This window comes from Melospiza georgiana, chromosome 10 (genome assembly GCF_028018845.1).
Source record: "Melospiza georgiana isolate bMelGeo1 chromosome 10, bMelGeo1.pri, whole genome shotgun sequence".
Taxonomy (NCBI): Eukaryota; Metazoa; Chordata; class Aves; order Passeriformes; family Passerellidae; genus Melospiza; species Melospiza georgiana.
The window spans coordinates 1072371-1083683 of NC_080439.1; the positions used below are offsets into that span (position 1 = coordinate 1072371).

At 52.4% G+C, this 11313-nt stretch overlaps 1 protein-coding gene across 2 annotated transcripts; it reads right to left on the bottom strand.

Annotated features, from left to right (window-relative positions):
• Nucleotides 1–538: 538 nt before the first annotated feature.
• On the bottom strand, nucleotides 539–10763 carry SLC33A1 (solute carrier family 33 member 1). 2 transcript variants are annotated; one of them, XM_058031518.1, is made up of 6 exons: nucleotides 10040–10763; nucleotides 5724–5914; nucleotides 4912–5096; nucleotides 4402–4519; nucleotides 3451–3666; nucleotides 539–1859 (listed from the first exon to the last, which is right to left on the bottom strand). In XM_058031518.1, exons 1-6 carry the CDS (start codon nucleotides 10761–10763, stop codon nucleotides 1692–1694), a joined length of 1602 nt encoding a protein of 533 aa, XP_057887501.1. In that variant the 3' UTR covers nucleotides 539–1691. The 2 variants fall into 2 exon arrangements, with proteins under 2 accessions (XP_057887501.1, XP_057887502.1); XM_058031519.1 differs by lacking the exons at nucleotides 4402–4519; nucleotides 5724–5914.
• Nucleotides 10764–11313: the final 550 nt, after the last annotated feature.

An 11313-nucleotide genomic window follows, 5' to 3' on the forward strand; every position in this document is an offset into this window, starting at 1 on the left:
AATACACAGCAAATTTAATTTATTGACTTCTGCACTTGATGTTTTTCCTCCCAATCAGAAAAGTTAAAACAACTCCTCTAGGTGTGCAAGATGTAGTTCAATAAGCAGCCCATGGTTCCAGAGGGGACCCAGAACTGAAGTGCCTCACAGCGTTAATGCAGTGGAGCTGGTGGGACAGGCACTGAAAGGGGCAGACATAAATCAGATATATTTTTATGTTTTGTTCTTAAGCAGAGGGGAAACTGGAAGACATTGTGCTTGGGCAGTAAGACCCGTGTGATTTCACTCAGCATGAGTGGTTCTGCTGTGCTTGAAGCACGCTGTGAGGTGTGTCCCTCGAGGGAGGGGACACAGCACGAGGTCACAGTGTCCTCTGCCAGTCCCCTCCTTACCCCGATGCCAAGAAGACCCTTTGTACACCCACCCACCCCCCAGAGGTGGTACTGGGTCACTTTTCCCCCAAAACACACAGCAGCAGAAGATCCCAAACCCCCTCCCAGCCCAGTCCCTCAAATATTGACAAGAAACGTGGCAGGTGACCTCGTGCACCTTTGCAAGGGATGTTTAATAGTTTTCCTTTTCAATACCACTGTTCCACATACACCCAGCAGGGTCTGAGTGCCTCTCCAGCCCCTGTGGGTCCCTAAGGCACTCAGGAGGGAGCTCAGTGGGAGAAATCCAGCAGGGTTGTTTCCACCACGTGGCACCAGCAGTGAATTCTGCAGCAGCTCTGCCACAGGACTGTGCCTGTTGGAGTGGATTGGTGTGAGGGTGAGTCCTGCACCAGCTCCCTGGAGTTTGGCACCTTTGTCATCACCACCTCACTCTTCTCACCCTGCCTGGGGGAACTCTCGGTGCTCCCGCTGCTTTTGAGAATGAACATTCAAATTTTAGTAATACACTTTGGAAAACCAATGGATTGGTCTTCCCCTGTCAACTCACCCCTTCCAAAGGCCCAGGTGCCCTCCCTTGGGAAGCACCTCCAGCTGCAGCTGCAGGACTCAAGGCTCAGAGGATTGTGCGTTGTTCCAGCCCTACCTTACAGCCTTCTGCCGTCAAGAAATTACCTTGAACGTAAATCAAACTGCCTTGAAACAGCGGAAATAAATTAAACAAATGTAATTTGCTTATAAAAATAGTTTCTTATAAATCTTTAAAGCTTATAAAAGCCAGAAAATACATTTAAAAGAATCTCCGGAACATTTCATCCTTTGAGGCGCGGTTACAGTTCAGAAAGTGAGAAGAAGCAAAGCCCACAGACATCTCACACTGATCTTCCCACAAGGAATTCCACAGTGCCATGCTTAACCTCCAGTCAGAATGCCTTGGGCATCCTTCCCCGGCTCAGCTGCCCTGTCAGATCGTTTCTGTGTGAAAATAAAAGCTGGCACTCAGCTGGCAATGCTGCTGCCTCTACAGCCACGGCACCAGGAGCTTTCCCAGAGGTGCCCTATGGAAGCAGCAGCTCTGGAGGCAGGGGTAAGCATGGGGCACGGAGGTGCTGCTTTGGCCATTCCTTTCTGAACTGCTGTGCTGTGGGGAGGGCAGTGGTGCCACGCACAGCCCTGCCTCGGCCACGCAGATCTCCCTGGCATGGCACAGGACACCGAGATTCCGGGGTGCTGATTATGGGGAACGTCTTTGTAATAAAAGTAAAACCACCTTGCTGGTCCATCCAACACCTGAGTGCATCAATTGCTCCTCTTGCACTTCCACGAAGACTGTCCTTCGTCCTGCAGCTTTTTGAATTTTGGTCCAAGGAAGAACCACCAGGCAAAGCCCAGGATGACGCAGATGATGGACTCCACGTAGTACCCGTCCAGGGTGGTGACACAGGAGCCCCCAGCTGCTGTGCACAGCTGAAACAGAGCACAGGGAATGCACTGAGCACACAGCACTGCAGAGCTGTCTCCCTGCTCCTGGGCAGGACTAAATAGAGTTCTTTACTCTTTGTTTCCTGTGCAGTTGGTCAGAGAGGCTTTTGAGCTTATCAGCAGCGTGAAAAGTAACAAAGTGCCAAACCTGCCCTAAACATGTGGGAAATGGAGCACATCAGCCCAAAGGGCAAACTCCAGCAAACAGACACAGCCCCACTGTCCGTGCTGGCCTGTAGGTGCAACCACTGCTCCCAGCCTCACAGAAAAAGATGATTTTTTTCTCTAGCCATCCATGTTGTGGGCTCCCCAGACCTGGAAATGTCCAAGGCCGGGTTGGACAGGGCTGGGAGCAAGCTGGGATAGTGGAAGGTGTGGCATTAGATGGGCTTTTAGGTCCTCCCAATCCAAACCATGCCATGGTTCTGTGTCTGGGAGAAACACACCCAGGATGGTTTTGAACTGGAAGACAAACACCCAGCATTCACAGGGTGATTGTACAGCCCAGGATTGTTTCTGCTATTGTTTGGCTTTCAACACTGCTCTAATCCCAGGATTAATCAACTCTCTCAGCTGAGGCTCTGCCGGCATGGTCATTATTCTGAGACATGTCAAGATCAGATTAGGAATAAGAAGGGAGTGGTGGTGGTGGTGGTGGAATGCCACCAACCAGGAGGATCAGAGGAGTGAGGTGAAGGAGGAGGAAGGACTCAAGCTCAGTAGAGGCTGAGACACAAGGAACCTAATTAGTGACAGGCTAATGAGTGAGAGGCTGGGAAAGCATCTGCTGCAGAAGCAGTTTCCACCAACAAAAACTGCAACTCCAGTTCAGACAAGTAATGATGGACTCCAGAACACTTTGATCATTTAGAGAACCTCCAAGTCCTAGAGCATCCTGGCATTCAGGAGTGAAATAAATCTCAGCCATGAGCACAGAAAAAAAGAAACCCCAAACATTTCTGCTCTTCAGCCATGTCAAATGTCTCATTTGCTGTGAGGAGGTGAATTTGAAATGTTGCTTTCCCAGCAGTTTTGTGTCCTGTTGTTTGATCTGTGTACAGCAAGCTCTTTGTTCTCTTCCACAGGGCTCCCAGAACTGGGCAGGCAGCCAGTCCCACTTGATTTCATGGGGAAAGTGGACACCAAAATCAGAGAGCAGAGCAGCATCTTGGAGAAGGTATCAAGGCAGGCAGATAAGAAGCCTCCAGGGAGACAGGAGGAAGAAAAACCTGCCAGAGAAACAGAGGCCCTGAGGGAGGGACAGAGAGCCTGCCAAGGACAGAGCCCTTAACTCAAACCACAGCTACAGGCTCCTCACACTGCACAGAATGTGGCACCAGTCTGGTGCTTCTCCTCCAGGTCAGCATGGGAACAAAGGGCTCACAACTCTGCAGCTGCAAACCCTGGGTAAGGGGTGCTTATTCTGAGTGCCCAGCTGCTGACAGCCTGGATTTTATCAGACAGGAGAATGAGCCCCATCAGTGGGAATTCTGAACACAAGCTATACACTGTGAAGGTTCCCAAAGGAAACATTTAACAGAGACACTGAGCAGAGCCCCCCCAGCCCCAGGCTCACCTCTGAGGCCCCTGCAGTGGCACAGGTGTGGCCCTGGGCCCCGGCACACTCCTTCACTGTCAGGGGGTCCACCAGCCACAGGGCCACCGTGGAGGGCCAGTTTCCCCCCAGGTTGGAGACGGTGTTGAGCAGGGTCATGTAGGTGCCCCCGATGAGCGGGTCGCTGACCTTGGCGTTGAAGGCCATGATGGCCACGTACATGCTGTACAGCGTGATCTGGGGACAGACAGACACAGGCAGACAGACAGACAGGGCTGAAACCCCCAGCACAACCCTGCTGAGAGCTCCCCTGAGCTCAGCAGCACCGACTGGAAACGATCCCAGCAGCAGCAGTTCCTCCTGCAGCCTGTCCCTGTGCTAACTCGGGGAGTGGCCTTGCTGCTTGTCTCAAGTCATGCTGCAACAGACCCAGCCTCACATGCACTGGCATGACTTGGGTTAGCAAACTGAAAGACAATCAGCCAGCTAAAACAGCACCTAACACAACCCTTCTGCATTTAAAAATCACCTCTCAAGGCCCTGCATTCCAGTTCTGATCCAAAGACCATGCTGTATCAGGTGCTTGTTTCCAAGTCTTTGGATCAGATCCATTATGATGTTCCTCCAACAAATGAGTTTTTTCCCTAGGACCAAGATCACATAACTTTCTTTGCACAACCATCAGCATGCCTACCAAGCTCAGGCACAGTTCTGGGGTTTCTCCAGCTCCTCTGTGCTTTTGAGCTTCTGGGTCTGGGGAAAAAGGAATCTGGGGAACTACACCAGTCCCAGAGAACTCAAAGTAGCTGCCAGATGATGTCCAATGGAGCACAGGGAATAGGGAGGAATAGCACTGGCAAGAGTATTAGAAGTCAGTCCTGCCACACAGCACAGGTCAGGCTTGGGGGGATTCCAGCTGACACAGGACAGGACAGGGAAGAGCATTTCCCCTCCCCACACTGTGACTGTTACCTGGTGTAGAGCATAGCTCAGCACCACCGCAGCGTAGTAATAAACAGGAAATCCTCCTTCATGCTTTACTTTAGGAGCCCACCACACCAGGAAAGCGAATTCCAGGCCAAGCAGCAACCTGGAGGGATGAGAAAGATGATTTGTTATTCCAAGTAATCCTTCCCATGTGGTTCCTCAACAAAAAGCAACCACTGAAAAACTACAGAGACTACATTAAATTAGTTTAGATCCAAACAGTTACACCTATTTCTATCTCAGAACTAGATACCAAATATTTGACAAGCAGTGACATTGTTAGTTAGGAGCAGGAGAGCACTGCTCTAATGGTGCTGTACATGCACATCCCATGCTTCTACACAGTGACACTGCATGAACCAGACAGTTCAACTCACTGTGACAATCCTGACACACTTCTCTGGACCTGGAAGTGAGAGAGTTACACACAAAACCCTACAGGTGATCTGAACACACAAACTGAGCACACTGTGTTCCACTAAAATGAGGCTTTACCTGTAAGGCATTGCTTTGTAGAAGGTGTTCAGGGGCTGGGGGCCCGCTGTGTATTTGCTGATAACCAGAGGCAAGATGATCTGCAGAGGAACCATTGGAACTGCCAGCAGAGCCAGGTGCTCTTTGGGGACTCCCTCCTCCACCAGTTTGAGTCCTGTTACAGCATCTGCTGCTGAAAACCCAATCTGCAATGTCAGGGAGACAAAATAAGCTGAGGAGAACAGGGAGTTTGGCTAGAAATTCAATTTACTCCCTATCATGTAAATTGAGAAATGGGATACAGAACACACTGTCACTGAAGTCACTTCTGCCCCTGATTTGATTTCCAGATTAGTTCTGCATGTTCTACACTTGACCACTCTTACTGTCATCACAGCCAAAACTATTCCAGGAACATTAAGCAGCACTGCCATTCACTCCTGTGCCTTCCCTGCTGCTGGCATCCTCAGTGTCCAACCAGGAGCCATGGAAACCCAGCTTGGACAGAGCTGGGCATTCTGAGCTAAAAACAAACATTTTCTGCCCTTTTCAACTACAGGCTACACAGCCTGTTTAAAAACGGACTTTACTTTAATGCCACACTGCCACCAAACTTCTCTTCAATGCTTGTGTCAAACACAAAAGCTCTCACAAAGCTTTTCTGCTGCACAGCCCTGCTCAGCACAATGAGATAACCCATTCTGCTTGAATTTCATGTGAAAATTCACAACTCTTGTGACAGCCAACAGCAAAACTTAGTTACATCCCGGGGACTCAGCAGCCTTCCAGACTCTGATGCCAGCATTTAACAATTCTTAAATGTATTTACTTACTTTTGAAGTGAGGATCAAGAGACAGAAAGTAAGAACTGCTGGCATCTTGATTATTGAGAATAGCAGCCTGTATGTGTCAGTGATGCCTTTTGTTTCTTCCTTTGCTGGTATTAGCTCCTCGTTTTCCTTTTTCAAGAAAGCAACCAATGTAGTGGTAACTAAGAAGACAGCTCCCCAGAAAAACAGGAAATCTGTAGGGGAAAATAAAATAAAATAAAAATTTCTTTGTAGCAGCCGCGATTGACAGTTGTAGAACGTAAACCTAATAATCAAAGTGGAATAAAAGCAAGCAGCAAAAGCAAACCACAAGCACAGAGCTACATGCAGTGAGTGACACAGCTGTGCCCTCCTCTGAAAGGAGGTGATGCTGGAGCTGAGGCAGGGGAGCAGCAGCAAACCAGGTCACCTCCCTGCTGCTTGCTGGGTTATTACCACAGCGAGCATGCTGGGGGAGGAATAGAGGCAAAAATGAACGTGTTGAAGGATTACACACACAGCCACTGAGGGCTGATAAAGGAGGAAAACCACATGTAATCGTTGGAAAACAGGGAAGAACCTCCAGAGGCAGAACTCCTTCCCAGCTCCTCCCCTGCCCTGCAGCCAGGGAAGCACTCTGTGCCTCAGCCCTACAGCCCTATCTCACATCCATCTCCCACCTGCATTTAGGAGGGTGAAGATGGCCCCAGGAAAGTTTTTACAGAGTGGTAAGGAGTCCTCAGATTTATCTGGCTGAAGTGGATCCTCGGCAGCATTCCAGTGGTCTGCTTTAAGCAGATCAGCATCTGCTAAATCATGGAGGTGGGGCAGCAAAAAACCACCAAGAGAGTACTTTCTGACTGAGTGAATGGCCAGGTCAAGATCATCCTGTCCTGTGCCTCTAGGACAGGGGCAGGAAAGAACTCAGCCTGTGCAGGGCTAGGACAGAAGCAGCATAAAGAACTCAGCCTGTGCAAGAAGCAGCCTTTATTCTTCCTGGTCAGGAGCAGCCCCAGCAGCCTCCAGGAAACCCAGCAGGAGCAGCCAAGGCTGGTGAAAGGGCAGAGACAAAGGTTTGGTCAATCATTGCCTGCTTCTCCTGCACAGCAGGGAAGAAAATGTGCAAGGACTGCTCCAGGTGTGCCCCACCATTCCCAGGGTAACAGAAAAAAGGCTCCTCATGCCATTTCTGCTACTTTTCCCTTTCCTAAAACAAACATGACCTCACAAGCAACACTGTCAGATTGCTCTCTCTTAAAAACACAAGGTGCCCTGAGCAGACATTCTCAAGGAAAGATGCATTTCCTGAGAGCCTCACAAATCACAGCCACTGGCTACAAAGGATGTAGAGGAGCAGTTCTCTAATAATAACCCTGAGCATTATCACTGCAGTGAGAGACACACAGTGCAAGGATGGGGATAGAAATAGCTCTGAGCATCATCACATGAGTGCTCCTGATCAGGCCAGCCCTGTCAGCTGCAGCACAGCACTGCAGGGGCTGCATCAGCAACAAAGCAAAGCAAGAAAAAAGAAAAAACCCCACTATATATATATATATATATATATAGTAATTCAGACAAGAAAAACTGGGGTTTTTGAAGCTGTAGGCAGTTTACACAAAAATAAGGTACATTTCCTTTCAAATGCAAGGAACCTCACTAACAGGCTACAAGCAGAAGAACTTTGAATGAGAGTTTACATAAGGGATTTCAAGGACAAACTTTCTGGTGCCACCACTGCTACTTCCCCCATGTCTATTTTGTTTCTGCAGCTACACTGCTAGTAACAAAACAAACCACTGAGATGGGGCAAGACAAGGTTTTGAACTACATCAGGGGTGGACCAGGCTGGAAAACAGCCTGAAGAAGGTACCCAGGTGGTGCAGGTACCCAGGATGCCAGGAGGAGGGGTGTTCCACAGTCCCTGGCACAGGTGAGTGGGGGAGGCCTTTAAGGGGCACCTTTGTCCGGTGTTCACTCTTTCCCTTTCCCTCTCTTTCCCTGGAATGGGCAAACCAGGCAGGAATCACAAACCCAGCCAGGGAGCTTCCCCTGCTCTTAAATAAACTGAAGTCACCTGAACAGCAAGTGCAAAATAAAGCCCTGGATGCACCAGGACAATCAGCCTGCAGAAGGGTTTTTCCCGTTTCCTTCTCTGGCACTTCAGCCTGACACAGCCCAGCACAGCCTGTGGTTTGGTGAGTTTGATGATGGGTTTACATCTGTCCATATTATTTCCTGAGGTTAATGAGAACAATGAATGCTGCTGCTGCTTCTCAACAACTCCAAGCTGACTCAGGATCACAGAATATCTTCAGCTGGGATGGACCCACAAGGATCATCCCAGCTCCTGGCCTGGCACAAGCCATCCCTGGCAGTGCTGCCCAAAGGCTCCTGGAGCTCTGGCAGCCTCAGGGCTGTGCCCATTCCCAGAGCCAGCACCCTCTGGGGAAGAACCTTTCCCTGCTACCCAAACTAACCCAGCTCCCTCGGGGCGCTGCCCTCTGGATCATGGAGTGGTGACTTGTTCTTTCCCTGGCACTGGGCTCAGCCTACAACAAAAGTGCTCAGAGATCTGAGCTGGCAGAGAACATTCACCTTTTCCAGCAGTGAAGTTTTCTGCTGCTTTACCTGCCCAAACCTGCTCGTCACGAGCCCATTACAGCCAGGGCAAGGACAGTGAGCCCCTGTGCTCCTTGGTGAGCTGGCTCCTCCTGCTGCTCTCAGCTGCTCCAGGGAAACACCAAACTGTGCCACTCACACCACTGAGAAACAGAAATTTCTTACAGTTTTACAGAAAAACCATATCCTGCAACTACAGTGTCAGTTATTTGCTGTTCTTACTCCAACCACATCAATACTCCAGGGCAGGTTAAGCAGGTGGCATTGGTGCTGTTTGGGTTAGGGGACAATATCTTTTTAAAACAGCACTTTGGTAATACTAACAAACCCATTTATACAAACAGCCGTGAGGGGAAAAAACCCCAACCAACCAAAACCCTGGGCAGTGAGGGAAGTAGAGCCAAGCCAGGCTGCCTGAACAGCAGTGGCTGCAAGTTGCATCAGCAGCAAAGACGTCAGTGTGCACTGCAGTGAGAGGATGGACACGGCAGCCCAGGAGCTGCCTGCACAGCCCCGGGGAAAGCCAGGAACCAGCTGGGACACTTGCAGGGCCACTCTGTGCTCCTTGGCACGGGCCAGGCCCAGGCTGGCAGCAGGGAGCACAGGGGAGGACTGCTGAGCAGGGTGAGAGCTGCAGAGAGCAGGCAAGCACAGCAATGGGGACACTGCTGTCCTGGTTCATCCCTGAGGAAAGGCAGGACAGAAAGCAAAGCTCCCCTTCACACAATTCCAGCCTGTTCTGGCATCCCTGATCTGAGATGGCTCAGGCAAGGCAATCAGTGTGAGCAGAGACTGAGACCATGGGGAGCTGCTCTTCACTGCAGGGTCACCCTGAGGCTGCAGCCAGAATGGTGCCAGCATTTCCTGTCCTCACTCAACCTTGCAACCAAACCAGCTGCACCTCAAGCATCTCCAGGGCAATGCCCCTAATATCAGCCATCACACAGAACCTTTCTGAGAAAAATCCCAAACCCCAGCAAACAGAAACACCCCTCCACTGACAGCCAGTTATGCTTGGATAACCACGCTCCATTTAATTCACTAAAGAGAAAAAGCAAATCCCCCCCTAAAATAAGGCCTTCCTTTAGAAACTGGCCATACGCCCAACCCTGAACACTTTCACTTTTATTCTGTGAAAAATATCATATTGGAAGAATCTTTGTTTGCTTGTTTGATTCTTTCTTCCTCCCACATGGAGACTTTGGCTTGCTTTTCTTAAAGAGTAATCTAGTCCATGGCCATTAAACCAGGAGGAAAAAAAAAAAGAGTTCCTCCAAAGTGCTTAGGTCAGCCAAGATAATGACAAGGCAGGTTAAAGCCCAGCAAAATCTGAACTCCAGTGCATTTAGCAGAGGACTCTGCCAGCCTCCAAGCAGGCTGTGCTTTCCCACGGGGCAAGGGACACACCAAACCTGTTTGGTTCCCACCATCAAACCACAGAGGGCTCCAGGCACAGGGCAGAAGCATCCTGAGGAAGATATAACCATTATTATTTGGAAAAAATGCTTTCCTGGCAGGGTGGGCAGGCCCTGGCACAGGTGCCCAGAGCAGCTATGGCTGCCCCTGGATCCCTGGCAGTGCCCAAGGCCAGGCTGGACATTGAGGCTGGGAGCACCTGGGGCAGTGGGAGGTGTCCCTGCCATGGGATCCCTTTGGTCCCCTCCACAGCAGCGCACTCTGGCTCTGTCCCGGCACACCGGGCGCACACCCGGCCCTACCTGAGAGGGTGACGATGCCCCGGGGCTGCGGCTCGAAGCGCAGGTACTTGTTGCAGAAGGAGGCGGACTCCAGGGCCAGGAACAGCACGTTTCCCAGGAAGTAGCCGGCCGTCTGCCCCACCGAGTTGCAGGTGGAGGCGTAGCCCACGTTCTCCCGGGACAGCATGGTGAGCGCCCAGCCGTCCACCGCGATGTCCTGCGTGGCCGCCAGGAACTCGAAGAGGAAGAAGGTGACGGTGAGGGCCGCCACGTCGGGGCCGCGGCCGTGGCCGTCACCCAGCAGCGCGTCCACCTGCGTGGACATGTAGATCATGAAGAGCCCCAGCACGTACTGCGTGGGCACCAGCCACGACTTGCGGCGGCCGAAGCCGCGCAGGTACACGGCGTCCACCAAGGGCGCCCACAGCAGCTTCAGGCTGAAGGGCCAGAAGACGAAGCTGAAGAAGGCCTGGTCGGTGTAGCTGGCGCTCTTGCTCTGCAGGATGAGCGGCACGCTGCCCGCCAGCCCCAGCGGGATGCCCTGCAGCACGTACAGCACCAGCAGCAGCAGGATGCTGCCCAGCTCCGCGCGGTACCCCCGCGCCCGCCCCGGCGCCGGCAGCAGCGCCTCGGTGTCTCCGGGCAGCCCGTCGGGGGGCGAGTCGCCCGTCAGGTCCAGGCTGTGCTGGCGGGTGGCGGCGCGGCGCTGCCGGCCGCCCTCCTCGGCGGCGATGGCGGGCGCCATGTCCGGCACGGCCCGGCAGCGGCCCCGGCACGGGCGGGAACGGCCCGGAGCGGCCCCGGCGCCGCCGCCGCGCTGAGGGAACGACCCCGCCCCGCGCGGGCCAGGCGTGGCTGCGTCCCATTGGTGCAATGGCAGTGACGTCATGCATGGCAACGCCCCCCTGTCCGTGATTGACGAGTCGGGGGCAGCAGGAGCGGAACCGGGAACAGGAACCGGCACCGGGGGTCGCATGCGGGTCGGGATCATTGGAGCCTCCGGGCCCAGGAAAGGCTGAGGGAGCTGAGACTGTTCAGCCTCGAGAGCAACCCTCAGCCCTCGCTGTCCCAATCTGTCCCTGGGTGCAGGGAGGGTCAGAGCTCTGCTCTGCCCAGGCTCTGCTCCGGAGACCCAGCAATGGCACCGGGACTGAGCCCAGGGAGTTCCACCTCGACAGGAGGAAGATCTTTGCTGCGAGCACTGTAACAGAGACCACAGAGCGTGTGGAGTCTCCTCACTGGGGATATTGCAGACCTGTCTGGACACAATCCTGTGCCATGTGCTCTTAGATAGC

What these genes read in the sequence shown, in the direction of transcription:
- SLC33A1 (XM_058031518.1), bottom strand. Translation starts at nt 10,763, where the DNA reads ATGGCGCCCGCCATCGCCGCCGAGGAGGGCGGCCGGCAGCGCCGCGCC. An exon ending in GGGCATCGTCACCCTCTCAG is followed by an intron (nt 5,915 to 10,039) that starts GTAGGGCCGGGT and finishes TTTCCCCTACAG; the next exon opens with ATTTCCTGTTTTTCTGGGGA. An exon ending in TCTTGATCCTCACTTCAAAA is followed by an intron (nt 5,097 to 5,723) that starts GTAAGTAAATAC and finishes CTGACATTGCAG; the next exon opens with ATTGGGTTTTCAGCAGCAGA.